Here is a 25,169-nt window from a genome sequence, read left to right as displayed (position 1 = left end):
CTGACGTCTGCCGCCGCTAGAGGGCGCACTACTTTGGTACGTGTCTGAAAACTACAGCTCTCACATGACTTCCTTCTTCTATTCATTGCTTCTCATTTCTCTTCTGCTCATGGATCATGTCAATGATACATCGTGAACAGGAATCCCCAATATTCATAGATATGATTAATTTCAGAGAAGAATAGATGAAGTGAACATATCTGTCCCCTTATAAGCTATGTGGCCCACCATATTGTACCATAGACATTTCCCTAATAGAATGGGATCTTCTTTTGATTTCAGATTTTCCCTCACGGGGTCGCCAGAGCAAATCAACCTTCTCCATCTAACCCTATTCTCTGTATCCTCCTCGCTCACATAAGCTAATTTCATATCCTCTCACTACGTCCATAAATCTTCTCGAATGGGATCAATCACTAAAAACGATTAAGGTATTAGACTGCCCCTGTGACTAAAGTGAATCTATTCTCAGCAGACAAATGAAGAAGAGGAAATAAGAGAACGAAGTGTAGTCATAAAAAGAGAAAAATACATTTTGAAAATGCTAATTTCGGGAAAAAAAAACAATAAAATAGTCAAGAAAATATTGATTTAAATTTATAGCATATGTTGTGCAAAGAGTTATAATTCAGGATCATATGAGTAGAATAGTGAGAGGTTTTCTATTGATTCCATAGGTAAGTACAAGATATTGCAAGAAAAAAAAAGTTAAGGTGCGATCTCAAATTCAATAAAAACCAATAAAAAACTAATTCTCTATTTTTTGTCAATGGGCCTCTCCCTCTGTGAGACTGTGAAACAAGCTGTTATGTCACATTATGTCACTTTTCACATGAACCCTGCACAAATTGACTCAACCACTGATAGATTCAGAACCCCCTCTGGACCCCTTTGGCTTTCGCAAATAAAATTAATCTGAATGTCTTTAAACTTTGAAATGGTGTGGAAATTGCAACATTATATAGATGATTGGATTCTTAGTACAAAACACTTGGTTCTGGGTCGGGAAAAGACCTTTGTTTGGGAATTAATTAACTAAATAGTTTTGAAGTTGAAAGAAACAAAAACAAATTGATTAACAAAACAAATGAAGTAACTGTAATTTTAGTGAAATTCAAAGTGGTGAATGCAAATTCAGGTGGACCACCCTTGCAAAGGGACAAAATCCACCCTTTTGATTTATTCAGCATGTAAACCCACCTCCGACAAGAGATGAGATGAGATGAGATGAGAACAACTTTATTTATCCCGAAGGATATTGCCATTATATGATACAAAAGGCTGTGGTTTCCCCTTAATACTAGAGGGTTCGTGTAAATCTAACAAGATGTCTTACACTTACAGGATAAACACCCCACTACAACATGTAATAGCCACATTTAATCAGCTGTTTTTTTTTGTACACAATCAAATGTCTTTTTGTTGATACTCAGTGTATATAGTGACCCGCCTAGTTTCTCCTTCAAGGTTACACAGCAAATCCCCAAGTTCCCCATCTTGACTTCTACATTATTCTCTTTCAATTTTCTTGGGAGCAAACATTTATATCTGTCACACCATAACTCAAGACTTGTAAGTCTGAGTTTATCCACTTTGAAAAGTTGATGTCATATAGTGAAGTACAAAGACATGTTTCTTAATGGTCTCTGCATATGTTGATAAGTGAAAACAAATAATGCATGTAGTGTGCGCTTCGTTCGCAGAACGTTTATTTGTTTCTTCAAGAGTGCTGGACCTAAAAGCCACATTTGCAGTGCAACTGAATGGATCAATAATAACCAACAAGTCATCATGCACTGGGGGACAGCAAGTTATGTCACACAGGATAGTATAATAAACACAGACAAAAGTGGTATTAAAGTGTCCTCCTTGGTGATGTTACAAAGGAGCTCCATGGCAGTTTTATGGGAGCTACATACTTTGAAAGCGACAGCTACTGTGAAGCTGAAATGATATAATAATAATTATAATAATAATAATAATAATAATAATAATAATAATACAGCAATGCACATGGAGGTATTTCTATGATGGGGGACTGTACAGCTATTAAGCCAAATCAGTAATCAATTAATACCATGAACAATAAACCTTAAATGAATTCCACTAATAATGTACAGTGTAAGATTGATCTTTGCATTTAAAATAGGCAAACACATTTATGTATAGACAAACAGACAGACGCACAGTATATATGTAGAAGTAAAATGGTGAGATGCCACAGCTGAAGGGAACTTAGTTTGTTTAAAACCGTACAGTTAAACATACATGTCCTTTATTGTAAGTCGCTTTGGATAAAAGCGTCTGCCAAATGTAATGTAATGTAATGTAACAATGTTGTCAGCTTTTCTGATGCAATCTAGAGTAATATTCAAAAGAATGGCATTAATTTACAGATTTGAAATAGACTGACTTGACTGTGTCCTTGATTAACAGTTACCTAACCTTGACCTATTTGTACTTTTACTTTTATGACTATGAGGGCTCTAAGTCATCCATTGTTCATCCAACTTTTATGCATGAAAAAAGTAAGAGCTTACTGTTTGTGTGTTTTAACTTATTATGAAATAATTTCTCTCATTACAGCCGATTAGTAATTTTAAATTGTACTATGTCAATGTTAAGTTATCACTTTTGCTGGCTGATTGCATTGAAAGTTGCATATATTGAGTGGTGATTAAAGGAATGTTGGTTTTCTGATGTACTCTTGATACACTGCAGTTCATCGGTGTCAAACTATGTGCTCATGCTTTTCAGTCATAGTTTGTGCATGTCTTAGTCATTGCAATGACTCATCCGTGAACACCATGCCGACATGCATGACTCACAATGTTACACATCTCGGGACAGCAGGGATATGAGAATATACATAATATACAACACAAAACTGGTAATATTTGGTTAACAATAAAAATTCAAAATGTATGAAGGGGGGAAGCGCACCCTTCCCGGTTTCTGGAGCGACATTTCAGTGCACAAACCGTGATCGAGGAACCCTTTGACAGACAACCAATAGGGATCGGCACTGAAGCCGCTACCCGTGACGTCGTCCGAACCCGATGTGTGCAAATCAGCGACGGCCACCGTGCCGGGTGAGACCAATCAGCGTGCTCCAACGAGCAACTCTTCGGCCAATCACGGGCCTCCACGACGGGGAAGAAGTGACGGTTTATATAGGGAGATCGCCTCGTCCATTCACTATCATTTCTTAGAGGTAAGATATTTGGACACGCACGAGCGAGTTTGCAACGAGAGGCGAGTTTCAGTTCTGCAGACTTAAAGGCCCCGCGTTATTAGACAATTCAACAGTAAAGGTATGTAAAAACATTTTTCTCCCGTCTTATTCTGCGGTCGGCGCGAACAGCACTTAAGACCAAATTTTATAGAAACGAGGGTCGCTAACTGTCAAGCTAACGGTTTATTATAACGGAATAAAAAAAAAAAACACCAATCACCTTTAAAGCAATTGCCAGACGGTGCTATTAGATGTTTAAATGGGAAACGAACACGCTCTTTTACATTGTTGTACCGGCAAACCGGCGTTTGTGTGACACATCTGCCAGCCACTCGGTAACGTGGCTAGCTTAGCTACCGGCAATGTAGTCTGTATTCGACGGTCGAAAGCGGCATAGTTTTTTTCACCAATTATTCCCCAGTTCTTTAAAACGTAGTGACTGTGCCACATGCTAAAGTACACTCTGAGGCTTGGGCCACACTGCATGTTCTTGCTATGAGTCTAAAGGTCTGACCGCGTCATTTTAATATAGGCCACGTTTAAAACGGCTTTTTTTTCATTCTGCAGGTGTTTCTTGATAAACTCAGAAGGATAAACAACGAGGATGAAGCTGCTGTGGATTCTTTTTCTGGTTGTCGGCACCGTGTTTGCCGAGGACGATGATAAGAAGGAGAATGTAGGAACTGTGGTCGGTATCGACCTGGGGACCACCTACTCCTGGTAAGGAAAAATGTCTGACTTGCTTCAAATGTGATTTGTGCAGCAGTGGGATTAAACATTCAAAAGTTTTCACAAGTTAATGCACTGTTTAAATCAGTGATGTCTTTCTTTAGTGTTGGAGTGTTCAAGAATGGCCGTGTGGAGATCATTGCCAATGACCAGGGAAATCGCATCACTCCATCATACGTTGCCTTCACCAGTGAGGGTGAGCGACTGATTGGTGATGCTGCCAAGAACCAACTTACATCCAACCCAGAGAACACTGTTTTCGATGCCAAGAGACTGATCGGCCGCGCCTGGGCTGACTCCTCTGTGCAGCAGGACATTCGTTACCTGCCTTTCAAAGTAAGTTGTTACATATGAATCTGCAAAGGCCTGAAAATCATCATGAAAAGTTCGAGATGGATTGACCGTGTATCTTCATCTTTAGGTCACAGAGAAGAAGAGCAAGCCCCATATCCAGGTTGACATTGGTGGCGGGCAGATGAAGACTTTTGCGCCAGAGGAGATCTCTGCCATGGTCCTGACCAAGATGAAGGAGACTGCTGAAGCTTACCTGGGAAAGAAGGTATAGAAAGTAACAAATTATACAGGATATTATACACAAGGGTGAATAGGCTGTAAAATAAAATCTAATCTGTCTTTTCATAGGTTACACATGCTGTTGTCACGGTTCCTGCCTACTTTAATGATGCTCAGCGCCAGGCAACAAAGGATGCTGGAACCATTGCTGGTCTGAATGTGATGAGAATCATCAATGAGCCGTAAGTGTTTTTGTGGATGTCATTGAATCTAATCGCTGATTAATTAATCATTTCTTTCTTGGTATTTGAAAAATGTTTTTAATAAGCTTACTTTTTATACAATTTTGTAGAACGGCAGCTGCCATTGCTTATGGCCTTGACAAGAAGGATGGAGAGAAGAACATTCTTGTGTTCGATTTGGGTGGTGGAACCTTTGACGTCTCTCTTCTGACCATTGACAATGGTGTGTTTGAAGTCGTGGCAACCAATGGTGACACTCATCTGGGAGGTGAAGACTTTGACCAGCGTGTCATGGAGCACTTCATCAAACTCTACAAGAAGAAGACTGGCAAAGATGTGCGCAAAGACAACCGTGCTGTGCAAAAGCTGCGCCGTGAAGTGGAAAAGGCAAAGAGAGCACTATCTGCCCAGCACCAGGCTCGCATTGAGATCGAATCATTCTTTGAGGGAGAAGACTTCTCTGAGACTCTGACTCGTGCCAAATTTGAAGAGCTCAACATGGTAAGTTATTAAACTTTGTAAATCTGAAAACACAAAAGTTAAGGCATACTCGATTTGATGCTTTGAAAAGCCTTTTAAAAAGATTTATTTTATGTTTTTTAACCCTGTGTTTTTTCCTCTTAAATATAGGATCTGTTCCGCTCCACCATGAAGCCTGTACAAAAGGTTATTGAGGATGCTGACCTGAAAAAGTCAGAAATTGATGAGATTGTCCTCGTTGGAGGCTCCACCCGTATCCCGAAGATCCAGCAACTGGTGAAAGAATTCTTCAACGGCAAAGAGCCCTCAAGGGGCATCAACCCTGATGAAGCTGTGGCATATGGAGCTGCTGTGCAGGCTGGAGTGCTTTCTGGAGAAGAAAACACTGGTAAGTTGGCTTCTGGTACAAATCCCATGTTTCACCAAACAGCCATGTAAAAAGTTATTAACTTTTTCCTATCTTCCAGGTGATGTGGTCCTCCTGGATGTTTGCCCCCTGACCCTTGGCATTGAGACTGTCGGAGGGGTAATGACCAAGCTGATCCCCAGGAATACTGTCGTGCCCACCAAGAAATCTCAGATCTTTTCAACCGCCTCTGATAATCAGCCCACTGTCACCATTAAGGTTTATGAAGGTAAGAGTTTCGCCTGCATTGACTAAAAACATTATAAATATGCATTTTTGTAAACCTTACTCTGGTACAGGTAGACTAATTCATTGATTCTCTTCAGGTGAGCGTCCTTTGACTAAGGACAATCATCTGCTGGGCACCTTTGACCTGACTGGCATCCCCCCTGCCCCCCGTGGTGTACCACAGATTGAGGTTACCTTTGAGATTGATGTCAACGGTATACTGCGTGTTACAGCTGAGGACAAAGGCACGGGCAATAAAAACAAGATCACAATCACAAATGACCAGAACCGTCTAACACCCGAAGATATTGAGCGTATGGTGAATGATGCTGAGCGCTTTGCGGATGAAGACAAGAAGCTGAAGGAGAGGATTGATGCCCGTAATGAATTGGAGAGCTACGCGTACTCTCTGAAGAACCAGATCGGCGACAAGGAAAAGCTTGGTGGCAAGTTATCAGATGATGATAAGGAAGCAATCGAGAAGGCTGTGGAGGAGAAAATTGAGTGGATGGAGTCGCACCAAGATGCTGATCTGGAAGACTTCCAGGCTAAAAAGAAAGAGCTGGAAGAGGTGGTTCAACCAATTATCAGCAAGCTTTATGGTAGCGCAGGTGGACCCCCACCTGAGGGTGGCGAAGGCGAGCAAGATAGAGATGAGTTGTAGGCAGTTCTGAGGCTAACTTGCTTCTAGCCTCTCATTGTGGCACCTAGATGTACATATTGGACTGATGGGACTCAAATAGTGAGAGGAATGGCCAGAAGGAGGTGGCGATAACAAGCAACCATACTGAATCTTCTGAAAGACTGAAACAAGCTTCAGTGTGGAAGAGCTGATCTCTTCGCCGGAAGGCGGAAATATTCGTCAGCCTGGATATGAGGCTCACTGCTGTTCTCTGGCAGTCCTGATGGGGTTACTCAGCGGGGGGAGGGCTGTGGGAGGGTCCATTCAGGAGTTTGGATGTCTGGGATCCTGGTTTCATTATGTTCACAGACAAAACTAAAAGTTATTTATTGAATCTGGTCATTGTACTTCTGGAAAGACATTGAAATAAATGTTTGATACAAAAGCTTTCTTCTCAGACTAGAATCCTTAGAACTAGGGTTTCCCTGGTTCTTTTTTAAACCAGATGTTAATAGAATAATCAGTAAAACATTTACTTAGCCTGTAAAGATTTATTGAGAACAGTAGTACATTGATCATGGTAATACAGTCACTATACTGTCATTGTGTATAACACCGTGTGTGTCCATCCCGCCAAATATGAAAGCCAGAAATGTCTGTGAGGCTGGAGAGCTTTCTGCTTGCTCCTCTTTCTCCAGCCTCCATGGAAATAAACACATCGAGTGGTCCAGGCGGTTGGCGGGCAAATCTCCCTGAAACTTCACAAGGATCCATCTATTTTTGTCTACAGTGAAAGAAAGTTGTTAATGTTTTGTGACATTGTTAAATTTACAAAAATCAAACAATGCAGTAAGTTGGGTTTGGTCAAATATGATAGTCCAATGGATGAAAAAAAATACCTGTGCTGAATCTGTACATGGAGTTACTGGCTCCTGCTGCTGTCAATCCACCAAAGATGTAGATGCTTCTGTCCAGTGCCACAGCTGAGTGGGCTGCCACTCCAGGTGGGATGTCTCCTTTCATCTGAACTTTCTCCCACTTCATGCTTGCTTTAATACAATGGAGTTATTTTTAGTTCAAAATATTACAATATCAAAGTGCAATTCTGTTATCAAAGATTTTTCAAGATAGTCTTCAGTTATGTAGCAAAAGCCTTACTTGTGTCGAGAGAATACATATCATTATAGAATTTGTCGCCTGCCATTCCGCCGTGAACATAGATCTTTGATTGCACTGCTACGATAATATGTCCATGCCTGGCCGGTGGGCAACTACCGTATGTTTCTGGCTGAGACCAAGTGGTAGACACTAGGAAAACATTTGAAAACAATTTTGAAGAATGTTGAAGAAATAACAATATTTTTACAGCAAAACATACTTATCTAAAATGCCTTTATGAAAGTGTGAACTCTGGGGCAGACTGAAAACACTAAAATAATAATCCACCAACGTAGAATACATTCATTATTGATTAATTCCATCAATACGACTGACGCAGCGACATTTGAAAGTGATGTTTATAGTCCTTATGAGTGGGATATAGTGCTGTGACACAGTTATGACTTTCACTGGCGCAGTTAAGTCAGTGTAAATATAATACAAACATTGCAAGTATAAATAGTGTCAAGCAAGAAAGCAAGGTGCTTTATCTGATGTTACCTGTATCAAAAACATGGAGATTTTGGTCTGAGACAGGTAACGCTCCTGTTTCCCCACCAGAAATCACATAAAGCCTGTCCCCAAGGCAGGCTGAGTTGGAATGGTATGTTCTTGGGCAGGGAGGCTCACCATTCACAGGTACATTCTTCCACCTGAAGCCACTCTCTAGGCAAATTCACAGAAATCTTGTCACTTTTAGCTAAAGTCTCTTTAGTATCATCACAATTTCCGTGTTTCCCGGCCATACCAGTTAGCTGTATATTCTGGATGCAGTTACGATTGCCTGTCTGTTGTGCTCCCCCAAAGACCCACAAACTCTGTGGGCAACTGTCTGGCACAAAACTGCAGTGTTCATAACGGGGCTCCAGACCCTCCCACTCTGGAACATCCCATTCATGCTTATCTGAATGGAGGATGTACACATAAAGACAGAAAATGTACAGTGAGAGAAAGACGCATTACACACAAATAACACTGGTTTTCCTCGAGGCAATAAAAAAGTCTTTACTTATAGAATATATTGATCATATCATGGTTGTTTCTTTAAAAAGTAGACAGTATATATAAAACTGCTGTAATATGATATATCTCTGGTGATACACACTGACTTTTGAATCACTCTGTAATCTACAACATTAGGCACCCGCACCCCCTCCTCTTTTTTAAGGTGCATTAGAGAATATATACCACATTTGTTGACATGTTCAGGATAATACTACGAGTCGTTTATCTGAAGAGCCCCAGGAATACCCCACATTATTTTTCTCATTTTAATTAATAGGACAATTATTGATATTTGTTCACGATTTAGGCCTTTACCTAAATTTATGACATGGGAATGAGAGAAACTTCCACAAGGGTTGGCTCCCCCGACAATTAGGATTTTTCCTTTTCCTCCTTCTTCTGCGGATGGGATGAAGGTGCAGGTGTGACCCACGCTCTCACCCGGAGCACTTCCCCGGGGCACCAAGCAATACCTGTGGACGGAGAAGCGAGAAGAAAAAAAACACAAGATCAGTCATTACTGTTTAATTTTAATCGTAATAGGTCTTAATCATGTCTTACTATTCGCTTACCACACTCCTTGCTTTGGTGTATCCAGTACTTCAAGCATGGGGAGAAGCTCCATGGTTAGGGAGGATGTTGTAGTGAATCAATGTGATGTTTCCGTATTTCCGTATTTCTAACCGTACAAGTTCACGTCAAAGTCAGCATTCCAAATTCTGCCAGTTCATATTTATTATTGTAAGCGCTTGCTGCGGGCAGACACGCAAAACATTTATGACTTGTGCACAGTAGTAAATGTAACATCAACGTGGTACTGCCGCTCCATGAGCTAACTAGAGTTAGCAAATACGGTTCTGTTTCCAGAGATGTTATTCAAAAGAAGATATCTTTTCACCTGGTTCCGCATTAACGAACACTTTGCCCAAATTTTCTTGTAGTCTGTGACATTTTTACGGGAATTCTGTGAATATCCCTTTCTCGCATATCACTCTAATAGTCTGTCAATGCAACGCTAGCAATGATTTACAACAGCCACCGCTATCCGATGGAAACCCCCCATTGTCCGTTAAATTTAATGTACTATCTCACCTCATCCGTTTGAAACGTTTCTGGTGATTTCTACGCTTCCGGTTACAGAGAGAAGTAGCGTTGTAGCTAACTTCCGATTAGCATTTTCCTTGTTGACAGTCGTAGTCAGAGAAAGTTTGGCAATATAATTTAATGTCACCAAAACAGAATAACGTTTTTAAACAGGCATTGTTTGTGAACGACGCACCAATTCACGTAATTTACGGTTCTAGTAGCAGCAACTTGGGTTAGCTTTTTCGTTCGGTTAGCACGGATGTACAAGTTATAACAGTAATTTCAGTACTCTTCGAGCTGGAGAGTTAAAATCTTGATAGGTTTAGCCAGAGCTGTTCTGCCAGTCGCTTGTCTAATGAGAAATAATGTCACAAAATGTAAATGCCTCAACATTGTTGCTTCCACAGACATGAGAAACAGGTTCTCTACGTATTAAGAGTTGAAAATCTGCAGATGCTGTATAAGGTATTTGACAAAATTCCCATGAGAATAACATGATTAGGTCACTGTTTCCTGACTTTTCTCAATTTTTAAATCAGCCATGCTTGTTTACCTACCCTGTCTTTATTAAGTATTTACATTATTAGGTGTGTGACTGAGATATATGGCTGAATGTAACAGCCCTTGCAGATTGAGCACAGCAATTAAATAGGTGGAGTTGCAGCCTCGGGGGCACAGGCTAGTGACTGACTGTCCGAAGCCTGGATAAATGCAGAGGGTCGTGTCGGGAAACTTGTGCCCAAACCAAATATGTGAACTGAACCTAAGAAAGGTGTACAAGACACTGGTGAGACCAGCGAGGAAGGTGAGACCAGCAATGCTGTCTGGTTTAGAAACACTGACATCGACGAAAAGATGGTGCAGAGCAGGAGGTCGCAGAGATGAAGATGTTGAGGTTGTCTTTGGGAGTGACAAGGATGAATAGGATCAGGAATAAGTCCATTAGAGGGATAGCACATGTTAGATGTTTTGGAGAGAAGGTCAATGTTGGGATTCGGGCTAATGAGTCTGTGTGCAGTTCCTTTTACCTCTCGGTTCTTGCAGTTATCCACCAGAGGGCCTCATAGAGCAGCAGCCCTGCAGGAGGGTGGACATCAGCAGGTGTGCATGCACACCTGTAGATCATCACCTCTCATCAGACTGAGGTTAAGAGGGGCCTCTTGCCAGCCCTTCAGTGTTGGAATGCTAACCTACAGTGGTAACCTCCAATCTTGCGCCTTCCTGGCTTCTTGTGATCAACGTCAAACTGTGAGGATTCCTGGGGTTCCTCTACCCATGGCTGACTTCACAAGGCTCCTCTTCCTTCCTTCCTTCCTCAGCCACAGCATAACCTGTCTGCCCTCCAATGAACTCAATACTCCAACTGTCCTTGAGTTAAGTATTTAGCGGTCTCCTTTCACTTAACATTCTTCTGAGCTACCTCCACACGGACTCATTCTCCAAGATTCCATTCATCATCTTCACAGTCCTGAGACTCCTGCGACTCCAGAAACAACTTGGAGCCAAGCAATCACACATTAATTTCTTTGTAAATAAATTCCTTAAAACACCTTACCTCCTCAGAGTGTTTTGCATTTGGGTCAGGTACTTGCAAAAAAAAAAAAGACAGAATATCCTGTCCATTCTGACCCAGTAGACATTCTCAGGAGAGCCCTATCTGAGGTCTCTCTATGAACAACAAAATATCACGATCCAGTGTTTGGCTCAGCTCACCCAGCTTCTAACGAGTCATCAATCTAATCCATCTCTTTCTGCAGAGGTCCCCATTGCTCCACCAGTCTCCCAGGCCCTCTCCACCTCCTGAGATGTTAGCCTACATCTCCTGAGAATTTCTCCAAAATGGGTGAGCTGTCATCATAAGATAAACTTTACTGATCCCCATAGGATAAATTCCTTTATCACAGCAGCATAACAGTTATCTTGTCAAAAAGGGAAATAAATGTTAATACGAATATAAATAGGCATAAGACAGAAGATAGCGAGACAAAAAAAATCCACAAATAGACAACAGATAGCAGACAACGCTAACAACAACAACATTAGGGTTGACAATTGACAACATCAAGGAACAGGGACCCAAACTAGGAACTAGAACCAAACAACAATATGAAGAGAGTGACAAAATAAATATCAATGAATAAAATAAACAAAAATAGGCAGGATGTGTGCTGGCTGGGACAAACAAAGATAAGAGTTGACAGCAGAATTAGGACATGACGTGAATGGGGTCGGGTAGTGAGATTGTGGAATTGTCAAAGCAGCACAGGTGCACTCAGGCTGGTCAGAATTGTATGCCGTCCAGACTTCTGTTGTACAGCCTTATGGCCGTGGGCAGTCTGGTCTTCAATCATTCACCACATTGCTTCACCCATGTTGATGCCAAGATTTTGTTCGTCCTTGGACTCCTCTCTGGCAAAGCCCTAAGATGGTCGGAGGGCTGATTCTAGGATCATTCCAGCTTTGGTTGCACCTTTAATGAATTCATTCAAGAATTCAAACAAACCTTCAGTGAGCATCTGGGCGGAACTCCCCCGTGCCTGAAAGCACCTTTTCATACCCTCAATGACTCCTGGAAGGATGAATATCTCCCTTGGATGAACCCAAACCTTTAATGAACATACATCTATGGCTATCTGTCTTGATAATTGTCTGAGGGAGAGAAACAAGGAAGAAGTAAGCAACAGGTCGTGCACAGAACTAACTATTCATCTTCTCACAGCTCTCTCCAGTTCAGCACGCAGTTCCACCACTCCCTAACCAGAACCAATGCAGGTTGTTTGTACCTGCTTGTCCCTGGATGAACGTCGGTGACTGCCATCCCTCCAAGTCCGTCTCCAGCAAACCCTGAAGATGTTGACCCGGCTGATCTCGCTTTCATTCCTGAAGAATATCATGATTTCAGCCAAGTCTTTACTTTCAAACCTGCCCAAGGACCCAACTTTTTTTTCCAAGTGCAACCTGATGACGGTCAGAGAAACCAGACTGAGATGGTTTGGTCGTGTAGAGAGGAGGGATAGTGAATATATTGGTAGAAGGATGCTGGCATTGGAGCTGCCAGGCATGAGGTCTAGAAGAAGACCAAAGAGAAGATTTATGGATGTAGTGAAAGAGGATATGAAGTTAGTTGGTGTGAGACAGGAGGATACAGAGAATAAGGTTAGAGGGAGGAGGCTGATTCACTGTGTCGACCCCTGGAGGGACAAGCTGAAAGGAAAAGAAGTTGCAGGTGATCCCTCGATGACACCAACATGGAAACACATCATTTTTGTACCTCAAAGTCAGTGGGCGTTAAAACCTATGAAGATACACATTCCAATGAGGCAGGTCTGTTGTAAAGTTTGGTGCATCCGTCTACACAGCCACAGTCAGTGACTGATCCTTTCAGTTCTGCTGGCAAGGGGCTTGTATTGCTTTCCTTTGGCCATGCTCACTGACTCTTGCTTGCCTCAGGAGCCTCCTGCTGAAACTGGCAATGAAGACTCTTCAGACTGAGTCTGCTTCAGTTGTCCACTCTCACTGCACAGATCTGGGCGCAAGGTTAGTGTGTCACACCTTGCATTAAAAAGCTTCTTCCGAGTCAAGTCAGTGTATATTTCCTAGTTCGTTGCTTTACATTCTGGACTTGACTCAAGAGGCAGGATACTACATCCTGTTACCCGATAAAGGTTTGAAGGTAATGTTTTGGCCTTGAGTGGCATGGGGCTGGTGGTTATTTTCTTGCTCTGTAGTTTGGCTGCTAAGAAAATCAACACTTAGTTCTGTCTCTGGATATATCTTCCTATAATTAGCAGTTCCTATGTCTTACATCCCGTGTTACAAGTTAAAACTTTCCAAGGTCAATTCCCTTTGAAATCTTGTTTGATATGACCTGACTTGTTTTCCATAAATGTTGCATGTACTACACATATAAGTTTGCATTTCATGAAATGCCCAGTAGGCTATGCCATTACTCCTTTTAAAAGATGTGTTGGATTTGTTTGTTCATGTCTTTCATGTGATTTTTATGGGCAGGCATACAAACTCCCATCTACATGGTACAATTTTATTGCAATGTTCAAAATGAGAAAAAAATGATTTGTATATTTACTTAAAAAAATAACAATGTATTGCTTACATAAACATGACAATAAATCTAGAAATCTAAGACAATTAACATTTTTGGATGTTTACTAAAAAATGTATCATAAAAAAATAAAAAATAAAAATCATTATTGCTGTCAATTTTTAATTTCCAATTTGTAGCTACAGCACAATTTTTGGCATTTATATGCTTAGTTAGGCCAAGGTTTTGCACAAGTAACATCAGTGTTTTACAAAACACCCATCTGTCTATAAATGTTGCTGAAAATTTGGAAATGAACAGGGGGTCTCGAATCTACCTGTTACACATTCTGCCACCATGCACAAACTTTTTCATTATATTCTAGTATGACTTTATTTCCTCAAGTTCTGTAGACTTTATTGCACAACGCCACTTCCATGAATCCGGGAGAGAAAATGGTAATATTAAAGAAAACAACAAAAAAGGAAAAAAAATGGCTCTGTTACATGCCCCTCCAATATATAGCTGTAAATGAAAAAAAATCAGCAAGTGATGATTTTCGCTGGAATTTTCATCACATTTTAGAAATTTCATTTTGCTACTTAATTAAGTTTTATTTATTTTTTTCCTCACAAAATTCCACAAACATACCAGAGAGAAATATCAGAGAATAAATCCACTAAAAATCACTTTCACATTGAAAATACTTCCTGGGATAGATCCCTGATCCCTGTCATCTATATTTTTGGGGTCTAGACCTGGATAAATTTTATAATCACTGTTTCAGACGGCAGAGTAAAAAAATACCTTTGTACTGAATATTCTCCAAAATACAAAGATGGATGTCTCACAGTGGCTCCCATCCCTGGGGTAAAATGGTCAGTATGACCTCAGTGAATCATTTTTAGTTCACAATGGTGCTACTAATGCAATGGTCAGGAAACAGCATTAGCCTTGTGAAACTTCACAGGAATTTGTGGCATTATTGTGAATCTGTTTGCTATCGCAAACTTAAAAATGTGGCACCCAGCCTTTTGATGGATTCTGGCTTTAGCTTAATCCTGGTGTGTATTTCAGTTTTTTGCCTGTGGCTTTTCAGCCACACATTATAACCTGGTTAGATTTTTATAAGTTGTATATCTAAAAATTTTGTGTCACTCAGTCATCTTTCAGGGGATCCTTAGAAACTAATTATTTTAATCCCAGTCTCATTGTAATCACGCTGACATCCGTTTAATTCATTTTAGCAGTGGACATTTCTGTGTTCAACAAAAAGTCATGTTTGAGTTTGATAAAATTACCGGTAAGATGAATAACGTGATTTAAAATAAAATAGATAAGATAAAATAAGAAAAAGAAGAATAATGCAAAGTATACTGACTCAAGGTTTATATGTAAACAATGACAAATGTACAAATTCCATATACATACATGATAATTGTTTCATGTTAAAAAAATAAATAAAGGACTCATTGAGGACTAATTTTCCCATTTTAATTTGACCAGAAATGCTGAAACTAAAAAAGCCAATAGATGGCAGTATGGTCTGGAGAAAACAATGGCAATTGTGAGAAAGCACAGGCACAACAGATTTACAGCAACACGCAGCTGATTGGTCAATATTTGACTGACCATTGACACAGATTTTGGAAGACTTGCGTCAGTATTCGTATTTGCTACAGATTTTGGTTGTTGTTGTTGTGGCAATGAGTAGGTGTATGTTTCTGTCAGGGACAAACATATACCATAGAAATCCTGTCCTGTTACTCTGAACTAATCATATAAGTATTATCTGTTGGGTTTCCCATCAGGGAAGCTGAGTATGAATTTCACAGAGACCCTTTGTTTTCCCTTCACTGTAACTGATAAGGACTAAATGAATCAGGGGCTTTTTGTGGACGGACAGAATGAGAGGAAAAAGGAAAAACAACTCAAAAAAGTGCTTCTGAGGAAGGCAGGAGAAAGAGATAATTGGAGATGTAATTTTTTGGCAGCTCAAAATAGTTTCTCCCACCCCATATCATTGTAAAGAAGTGATTGTTGGGACAATGCATGCTGATTTGAATGTGGACAATGTGCATGAGCCAAAGCACAAGCCAACAACCTTCCCTTTTTTCTTCTTACTCTTTAACACTTAACACTTGATTGGGTTGCCTACTTTTTGGGTGGGCAGTTTGTTAATCTGGATTAGTTGTGTGTTCGTACGGTTAGCATTGAAATGTGGCAAGTTCAACTCTGGGTTACTTGTACACAGCCGCAGGGGCTGATGAATTAGTGCGCCTGCTGCTTCTCTGTTGTGTCACATTTAACCCTGAGGTGTGTTAAATCGTGCTGTGAAATAATCTGGATTATAGCCATGGAACCACAACACTGACCCAGCTATTATTTCACCAGTGGTTTAATCTGGAAATTAATTAACAGAATACATTTTTAAAATATTTTGACACGTTTTTTTTTTTTTTTACATAGGTTCATTTGTCTCTGATCATTTTTATTCATTAGATTCAAAAAATAGCGGTTTGTCCCCTGATTGTTGAATGTGCTGGCCTATAATTGTAAACAGGATTATAAAAAGTACATTTAACATTCATTGAAAAATAGATTACTATGACAGATGGAGAAGGTCTATTTTGCACTGGTAGAGACTCGAATTAAAAAAAACAAACAAACGATATTTCAATCATAGGCGACCATCTCTTGTCCATTGTTACCTGGGATTGGCTCCAACCTCTGACCCTTTGTGCTGGATAAGCAGCATGGACAATGAATGATGGATATTTGACAAACAACTTTGACTGACAGTAGCTAGCAGTACATTATTAGTAAAATATTGGTAACATAGTCTCATCTTTAACTGCATATTCAACACCTTGCAGTTCCAGAGCATTTTACATTCACATACACACCGATGGCAGCAGAGGTGCCATACAAGCTGCTCACCAGACCATCAGGGGGAATTTTGGTGTGTTCTCCATGGACACTTCAGCATGCTGACAGGGGGAAGCTGTGAGAACTGCCAAACTTCCAATTGGAGGGATGCCCACACTACCAACTAAGTCACAACTGCCAATGCCCGGTTGGGACTTGGTCGTTGGTTGTAGACGCAAGACTGTCCCAAATGCGAGCAAGCTCACAGCTTGACTTCTAAAACTGTCCTAGTAACAAAATATGGAGACACTTTGCTAACCATTTTGAGAACTCTTTGTGAGCATAAGCATATCTGATTTGAATGAAAGCTCATTGTGTTGCAAAATACCATGATATCTTTTTAGTACTGTGACATATTACATTTTGGTCCCATTAAATGAAAAATTATTACATGGCTAATGATCCGACTGTGAATAGCTTCAAACTAATGTAGAACTGTTCCTGACATATAAAAGCAATAATGAAAGGTTATGACAGGATGGTGAGACCAACAATGTTGTCTGGTTTGGAGACTCTGAGCAGAAGATAGGAAGCAGAGGTAGAGGCAGCAGAGATAAAGATGTTGAGGTTCCCCTCGGGGGTGAGGGGGGTGGATAGGATCAGGAAAGAGTCCATCAGAGGGAAAGCCTGTGTTAGTTGTTTTGGAGATAAAGTCAGACTGAGATGGTTTGGACATAGACAGAGGAGAGATAGTAAAGATCTGGGTAGAAGGATGTTGAGCTTGGAACTGCCAGGCGGGGGGGCCTGGAGCAAGACCTGAGGGGAGATTTATGGATGGACTGAAATAGCTGGTGTGGGAGAAGAGGATACAGACAATAGAGTTAGAAGGAGGCAGATGATTGGCTGTTGTGACCCCTGGAGGGAACAGCCTAAAGGGAAAGGCGAAGAAGCATTAAAAAAAAAATAGAAGTGATTGCTTTCTCAAATCACAGTCAGACTTAATGCATCTGGTTTTGATCCAAATTTGCAGAGTTGCATAAAAATTGTATAATTTGCTTAAAGTGCACTTTACAGGTGTCTGATTTAATATAGCATATCGGCATCTGCAACAAATTCTTATAACATTTATTTTAAAATCAAATTATACACCAGTAAACCTAGTTAACAGCATCAAATACTGTGCCTGAAAGAGCAGAAATTGTGTTTTTTTTTTTTTACAAGTATTGTCTTCCAATGTCTTTGGTTAACTTTACACCTTGTTTGATTATGATTCAAGCTACATTTTGTGACGAGTGAGTTTTTTAAAAATTTACCGAATGTTTCAAAATCTGACTTTAGACTTTGGAGTCAGGTCAGTAATTATTGGAATATTTTCACTTGTCACCCTTATTTCATGACTTTAGGAAAATAACCACAAAAGAGCGTAGAATTAAAAATCAGTGTCAAAATCTCAGCTGTGATGGGGGCTGTTTAGCCTAATAGGTCTAAGAGAGCTTTTCACGCACAACCCATATCCAAACCTGAAACATTTAATTTGTTTGAAAGAAAAAGACACTTCAAATGAATGATTTTTCTTCCAAAACACTGATATATTACCCTGAGCTTTGTGTGTCTCATCTATGCAAATAGGTTAATCAAAAAGAAAGCAGACGTATTTAAGAATATTATCATTAAAAGCATTGGAAATCTCCCTGTTGTCATTCAATACTTTGAGAGTCCAGGATAATCTCTTGTGAGAGGGTGGATGAAGGAGTGCCTTTGAGAGATTTGACAACTCTCCAGTGGTCAAATGAGTTCAGCTGTTACCACAGTCAGGCAGATTATTCAAATAGCTCATGGATTTAGCCTTATTCACCATCTATTTCAAAGACATCAAAAAGTTTTGCAGTCCACGTCCCTCCCAGTCTGTCTTGCCAGGATTTATTTCTTTGTCAAATAACCTCACCTAATTAAAGGTTTGAGTGGGGGTCATTTCAATTTTTACCCAAAGATCTCTGAGTGTGTTAACTAGATAAAAATTTTAAAGACTGACATAAAAAGCACAGCGAAAAAAAAACAAACATTTTTTTTTTAATATTCATATGAAAATGGATTTTTAATAAGCTTTTTTGGCAAGTAAATGAAAGTTTCCTATAAATTGACAATTTTAAATGTTATCAGAAGGTAGATTTACTAATCATAGGTTTAGGGTCATTTACGTAAATTAATCAAAGGATACCTAGAGTCTGTGTTTGAAACTCAGTGTGCCTGTTATGAACAGAAAGGTTTAGATACTCAATTTAATGTTGGTCTCTTTGATAATGAAGGGAAGGGATGAAAATTCAAGCACATTTTGATATAGTCTTTGGGGTAACAGAGAAGTTCAAGGTGGAGGTGGGACTCCATCAGGGATGAGCTCTGAGGCCATTCTTGTTTGCAGTGGTGATGGACAGGCTGACAGATGAGGTTTGACAGGAATCTCCATGAAGCATGATGTTTGCAGACGACATTGTGATCTGTAATGAGAGCAGAGAACAGGGTGAGGAAAATCTAGAGTGGTGGAGGTATGCACCGGAAAGGAGAGGAATGAAGGTTAGTCGCAGCAAGACAGAGTATATGTGTGTGAATGAGGGGAACCTGGGTGGAACAGTGGGGCTACAGCGAGTGGAAATCAAGAAGTTGGGGGATTTCAGGTATTTGGGGTCAGCAGTCCAAAGCAGCGGAGAGTGTGGAAAAGAGGTGAAGAGACGGGTTCAAGCAAGTTGCAATGGGTGGAGAAAAGTGCCAGGGGTACTATGTGATAGAAGACTATCAGCCAGTATGAAAGGAAAGGTGTACAAGACAGTGGTGAGACCAGTGATGCTGTATGGCCTACAAACAGTTACAATGATAAAGATAGGAGGCAGAACTAGAGGTCGCAGAGATGAAGATGGTAAGGTTGTCTGGGTGGATAGGATGGATAAGATCAGGAATGAGCCTATCAGAGGAACTGCACATGTTAGGTGTTTTGGAGAGAAGGTCAGAGAAGCCCGATTGAGATGGTTCGGTCATGTACAGAGGAGAGATAGTGAATTGGTAGACAGATGCTGAAATTGGAGGTCTAGAAGAAGACCAAAGAGAAGATTTATGGGTGTAGTGAGAGAGGATATGAAGGTAGTTGGTGTGCGAGAGGAGGACACAGAAAATAGGGTTAGATGGAGAGGGTTGATTCACAGTGATGAACCCTGAAAGGAAAGCCGAAAGGAGAAGAAGAATGAGACACACACACACACACACATGCAAGATCTATGCCTTGTTAGCAAAAAAAATTTTTGCTATTACAGTAATTTCATAGTAATTTGCAGCTGTGGGTCCTGCTGTTATCCCTGCATTCTTGCCATGAGCATTGTTCCGTAAGATATGTAATGTATTTATCTTTGGCGAAAGGAAAATCTACAAAACATGGTTTTGCCACTGTTCTAGATATATATGATGCACTTATACCAGCATTACAATGGGGTAATATATACATGAAAAGAGACGCTGATACATAAATAGCCATGAACTCCTGATCTGTTGTACATCATCACTTGTCCTCAGAGCCACCTGGAAAGCCCTTGGAGGGGATATGGATAAATACATAATAGAAAACGTCACTTCCACAAATTAACCACAGGCTGAACTCCAGTTTGCCCTGAGAGGCCCATGCATGATTGAATAAAAGATGCCATACATCTGTTCGTGATACCTTTAGGGAGGTAAGGCCTCCACAATGAGCTCGGCAAAATTCAATTTGCTGTGCTGAAATGCTTTAATACTGCATATCACATGCACATCGACATTTATCAGAGTTATTTGTTTTAAATTCTGCAATCATCACACGACTCTCAAACTTTTGCCTTTTCTGTTGGATTCTACAAGGGGTTTTCAAAACCTATCCATAAACAAACGCCACATCTTAAGACGGTTGCCTACTGCTAACTATAACCTCACAGACAAGCTTAAAAAAGCTAATGCAATTTCTAATGTGACAGAAACCTCTGGAGGGTTGTGCTCCATCTTTAGTTGCTCACACACACAGACACACATACACACACAGACAAACACATACGCGTCATGTTTCACTACTGCTCTTCTCTATATAGTTGAAACCCGCCAGTCTGTGGTGGGAGCCAACATATTCTCCATACCATGGCCCATTTCAGAGTTTACCTGCGGAACCCCCCCGCAAACCCTACCGAGACATCATCCTTCTTTGTCAGCACCTATGGTGAGAAAGACTCTTGTACTTTTTCTCTTGCGGGGAAATAACTTGCAGATTGTCCGATGAAGTTTTATGTATCTTAGGGTAAAATCTGGAAAGCCGTGTCAAATGAAAATGTTCCAAGGGTTGTAGGATGTCCTCCGTCATTGTGATGTAATAAAAAATGTATCCATTTTATTTAAAGGACTCTATCCTGCGGCGTGTTAAAATTAAGATGGTTATTATTCGTAGCAGCTATTAGGCTCAGAGTCCTTTAGGTAATGAGGTTACCCCTCCTCATCTGGTGACACCCTGAATCATTTATGGAGGGTATTATGCAGAGCAGAGGAGGTAGCACCTACCCTGTTTTTTGTAAGACTAAAGCCTCATCCATTATCCAGTGTTTACCTGTTCATACAATTTAATAAGGTATTACAGGGGTGCGGTTACAGTTGTGGGGGGGCGACTGCCATGCATATGTACGATGTGTCGGGAGGAGGTCGAAGGAAAATCGTGACTGGCCTATTCAGTATTCTAAGGATTAGGATAGCTTTGCTGTAAAAATAAAACTATAAGCAATGTGTTGGCAAGAAGTTTTTACCCGTCGACATCAGCCTGCGCTGGTATTTGCAAATCTGCACATTTTGTATGTAAATTAACATGATGCGTCTGTGTTCCCACAAGGCACCCAGCTGGATAGCGACGCTGTCCAAATGTCAATAGTTGTTTGAATGTGGGCTAAATGTAGGTTGTCAATGGCAACAGTTTGATTTTCCATACTGGTGTCAGTGGAGGGTGACGAAAAGTGCTAATTAAACCATCTTCCAAATATACAAATAACATTTGCTCTATAAGATTTTAAACGGGTTTGCTCCTTTTAAACTCAACAATGGGGTTGGACATCAACATTAATTTAATTTTCAACCAAAATATAATATCATGGAGTGTCACATCTCTGGGGTCAAAGCGAGGTCTCTCTCACACTAAAATTGATCTTCAGTGTAGCTGCTTGCTGCCATCATCATCATCATGACATAATTAACGTGATCATGGCAACATGAAGATGGAAATGTGATTGATAAAGCGCCAACTGGGACAGTTTATATAGCAGTCATGTCGCAATATAAAGTTAATATTCATGAAAACAACTCAATGTATAAATTACATTTTTTTCTTGACATATCTAATAGTTGTGGAAATTGGAAGTTAAAAGTACAGTCAATGAAGGCGGACTGTTTTCCCCAGGTGATTTTGTTTTTATTGAATCATTTACATCTTAAACTCTCAACTTTGTGAGTCATGTGGACCGAGGAATTCTCTTGAGTTCCTCTCAGGAAACTCAGATTTTCCTTAGGAAGTTAATACTCCTTCTGGTGCTCTGAACAAGGTACCAAAGAAAGAAAGACAAAAACAAAATAAAAAAAACAGGATCGTTCCTCGGGCACTGAACTCAGCCGCGTACTGGTGCTGTGTGGATGTTAAATGCAAAAGATCCTTTTCATTTTAAGGACAGTATTTAAACACACACACAGACACACACACACACACACAAACACACACACATGCTTACTAATGATAATAACTAGGCCACAGATGTTCTTTTGCTACTTAAATAATGCAAAATGTCCCAGTTTTCAGCTAAGACACATAAAAGGGCACAAAAAGTTTGATGCTTAACTTGTTAGCTGTGATTTGAATTGGAATTTCTGTCTCTCTGGTTTGCTCCTTGTGCTATTTGCTACCTTTTGTTTCTGTGTCCCACCGGCGCTGTTGCGATGATTGCTGCATCGCCGTCTGGGATTTGAGGCGATGCCAGAGTTAGACACAGACTTGGGGAGGAAAAGAAGAGTTGCGGAGGATGGCTGCAAATGCGGTGGATGATCGTACTTTGGGGTTACAGAGAGTGAGAGCGACAACACAAAAACAAAAGATCAGATTTGACAGATGGCTAGGAGGTAGATTTTCAATGGCCTTCGTTCTAGCATTAGAAGTTATTGGCTAGCTTTTATTAGAGAACCAACTCAAATATAGAGGAAAATAAGTGATGCCCCTAACTGACCGGGGGAAATGAATTGTTGCGTGTTTGACACACATGGTTCTTAGAATAAGTCCCTGGTTCATTTCCAACTGGGGGGCTTTCCGCATGGAGTTTGCATGTTCTCTCCGTATCTTTGGAGGTTTTCTCCAGTTTCCTCCCATATTCTGATTACATGCAGGAGTTTCATTGGAGGACCCTAAATTGCCCGGACGTGTGAATGGTTGTTTGTCTCTACATGTGACCCTGTGGTCGACCGTCAACCTGGTGACCGGTCCAGTTGAACCCTGCCTCTTGCCGAATGACAGCTGGGATAGACTCCAGGGTCCCTGCGACCCTGCATCCAGGAGAAGCGGCATAGACAATGAATGAATGAACGAGTTGTGAGACCTTGTCCTTGTAGACTCTTTTTCTTTGAAAGCCTGACATGCATGTCCATAAGTCTCCCTCCAAGAAGTCTATTGCTTTAGTACACCACCTATTCTCCATGGTAGTTAATGCAGCCAGAGCTCCGTCTCACTCATTTTGACACCTAATAACGAATGAGATGGGTTTCACAAAGTTAAACCCTGGTTTAAAAAGGAAATTGGGTGAGAGAGCGCCTTGTGGCGCTCTCATCAAGTCTGTTCTTTGTTCCCTGCTGGATCAAATGGGTTGAATTGGCACCGAACCCAGATGAAAACTCTAAATCCTATACACCGCAGTTTCCCAACTTCTTTAAAATGGCCCCAGTTCTCACAGAAAATGTTTACAGAACACTGATTAAGTCCAGTCTCTCTTTTTGCTCCTTTCGGCTGATAATGGCTATTTTACTTGTCACATAAAGACCACCACTGTCCCCTGGTTTGGCCGCGGTGGATGCTGGCGGGGTACATGTTTTCAAATGTAAATGTGACAAAAAGGCAGCAAAGCCAATTAACGGAGATAGAAAAAGACAGGGAGGTGGAAGATAAGGAGCTGAGCAGACACACACACAAGCACACACTCATGGAAGCTTGAGCTTTCTCAACCCTCTTTTTTGAAACTGCAGTCATTGATTTTTGTTTTTGTGCTGAATAATGTTGGAGTACCTGAACAAAAAAACTTTTGTTGAAAGTCCTGGTATTCTTTAGCTGTGCTATAGCCCCGGGTTGTTAATGACCTTGTAATTAGGAGTTATGAGAGAGGCTCCATGGCAGTGTCATAAGTCAGCTGCTCTAAAACGTCTCCCGGAATGAGACCACTTAAGACGTTTCTTTTGCCTATTAATCCTCGCAAAGAGTCGATATCGTCCTGATCAATTCATTCTATTCTAACTTCAATTGATTCTTCAATTCTAACTAGGAATAAAACTGATTGCCACATTTAAATAACACTGAAGACAGAAGGTGCCACAGAATATATGATGGAAAACAAGGTAAACAGGAAGTCTAAAACAAATTGAAGAAGCAACGTTACAGTACAAATAGAATATATTTTTACACTTTGATATATAAATGTACCCTTTATTCATCTGCCATACTTTGATACTCAGTAGAAAGGGCATGCAAAGGCCAGCTCCCTTTTTTATTCCTATAAATCTAAAGAAACAGTGCATTTCACCATTAAACATTTAGCATTTTTCAAAATCATATTACATAACATACAGTATGCAACATTTATTACGACAAAGGGATTGTGCATATGTTATATGGCATCAATTTATCTTTGACTACATCTGTCTTGTATAGACAAGCTTGGTACAGGATCCATGAGCACTATACAACCCGACTGCATAGTAGATACTACAGTTTTTGTACAGTAGTTTGTACACCATTGTATAATATAGTTTGTATGGTAAAAGGAATATATATGTTGAAGTATGTATGTATACACATGTATATATGTACGTGTGTATCTATTTTCTATGTAAATATAAATATGAAAATTAGGACTTTTACCTCAACCTGCATTTTTGCAAAAAAGTAAACCAAAAGATTTAAATGTGAACCTGTGTCTTGTGTGTCATGATAAGTTTGTCATATTGTTTTTTTTTTTACATTGCTCTGAGTGGGTGTAATTTAATTTATACATGTAGTGACCCACAATGCTGTCAGGCCTGTCCTCTCCCATTAATACCTTCTAAAAGGCTGCTGCCTCAAAAATATTGGAGCTGCAGGGTTTACCCTTCCCGAAAGGAGATTTTACTTTATCTGTATTTCATTGTTTTCTTGTTTTTCTTCCCCTCTTTGAAATTCTTGTACTGAGATCATCCAAGGACATTGATATATCAGATTATATATTCTGTCTCACAACAATGTATCCACTATGCAATCTCGTGTTGCTTGCAATTTTTCAAGA

The 25,169-nt window shown here is 40.3% G+C and overlaps 3 protein-coding genes across 4 annotated transcripts in view; 2 read left to right on the top strand and 1 right to left on the bottom strand.

Moving 5' to 3' along the window:
• The first annotated feature begins 3,176 nt into the window (after positions 1-3,176).
• Positions 3,177-6,900, top strand: hspa5 (heat shock protein family A (Hsp70) member 5). Its single transcript, XM_086152140.1, has 9 exons — positions 3,177-3,314; positions 3,803-3,955; positions 4,069-4,300; positions 4,386-4,523; positions 4,607-4,719; positions 4,830-5,220; positions 5,350-5,587; positions 5,667-5,834; positions 5,932-6,900. The coding sequence occupies exons 2-9, from the start codon at positions 3,840-3,842 to the stop codon at positions 6,495-6,497; spliced, it is 1,962 nt and encodes a 653-aa protein (XP_086008266.1). The 5' UTR covers positions 3,177-3,314; positions 3,803-3,839; the 3' UTR covers positions 6,498-6,900.
• Positions 6,901-7,000: 100 nt separating this feature from the next.
• Positions 7,001-9,743, bottom strand: rabepk (Rab9 effector protein with kelch motifs). Of its 2 annotated transcripts, none has more exons than XM_086152138.1 (8): positions 9,711-9,743; positions 9,191-9,297; positions 8,934-9,091; positions 8,362-8,517; positions 8,115-8,279; positions 7,614-7,763; positions 7,355-7,504; positions 7,001-7,239 (listed from the first exon to the last, which is right to left on the bottom strand). In XM_086152138.1, exons 2-8 carry the CDS (start codon positions 9,241-9,243, stop codon positions 7,031-7,033), a joined length of 1,041 nt encoding a protein of 346 aa, XP_086008264.1. In that variant the 5' UTR covers positions 9,244-9,297; positions 9,711-9,743; the 3' UTR covers positions 7,001-7,030. The 2 variants fall into 2 exon arrangements, with proteins under 2 accessions (XP_086008264.1, XP_086008265.1); XM_086152139.1 differs by lacking the exon at positions 9,711-9,743 and adding an exon at positions 9,517-9,663.
• A 1,311-nt stretch (positions 9,744-11,054) lies between these two features.
• rgs3a (regulator of G protein signaling 3a) overlaps positions 11,055-25,169 on the top strand; it is a 156,050-nt gene continuing 141,935 nt past the window's right edge. Inside the window, exons 1-2 of the mRNA XM_086152134.1 lie at positions 11,055-11,078; positions 11,462-11,547. Of these exons, the coding sequence (XP_086008260.1) occupies positions 11,544-11,547 (4 nt within the window). The 5' untranslated portion in view covers positions 11,055-11,078; positions 11,462-11,543. The remainder of the gene's footprint in view (positions 11,079-11,461; positions 11,548-25,169) is intronic.

This window comes from Fistularia commersonii, chromosome 9 (assembly GCF_037954325.1).
Source record: "Fistularia commersonii isolate RoL2024-O1a breed Wild chromosome 9, RoL_Fcom_v1.0, whole genome shotgun sequence".
Classification (NCBI taxonomy): domain Eukaryota; kingdom Metazoa; phylum Chordata; class Actinopteri; order Syngnathiformes; family Fistulariidae; genus Fistularia; species Fistularia commersonii.
Note: the sequence above shows the minus strand (reverse complement) of the source record. Positions and strands in the feature narration are given on the sequence as shown.

Excerpts from the sequence above, each read along its gene's own strand:
- rabepk (XM_086152138.1), bottom strand. The coding sequence starts at position 9,243 with ATGGAGCTTCTCCCCATGCTTGAAGTACTGGATACACCAAAGCAAGGA. Across the intron at positions 8,280-8,361 it reads CCAGAATATACAGCTAACTG|AGAGTGGCTTCAGGTGGAAG; the intron begins GTATGGCCGGGA and ends GAATTTGCCTAG. Across the intron at positions 7,764-8,114 it reads TCTCCATGTTTTTGATACAG|TGTCTACCACTTGGTCTCAG; the intron begins GTAACATCAGAT and ends ATGTTTTCCTAG.
- hspa5 (XM_086152140.1), top strand. The coding sequence starts at position 3,840 with ATGAAGCTGCTGTGGATTCTTTTTCTGGTTGTCGGCACCGTGTTTGCC. Across the intron at positions 4,720-4,829 it reads ATGAGAATCATCAATGAGCC|AACGGCAGCTGCCATTGCTT; the intron begins GTAAGTGTTTTT and ends ACAATTTTGTAG. Across the intron at positions 5,221-5,349 it reads AATTTGAAGAGCTCAACATG|GATCTGTTCCGCTCCACCAT; the intron begins GTAAGTTATTAA and ends TCTTAAATATAG.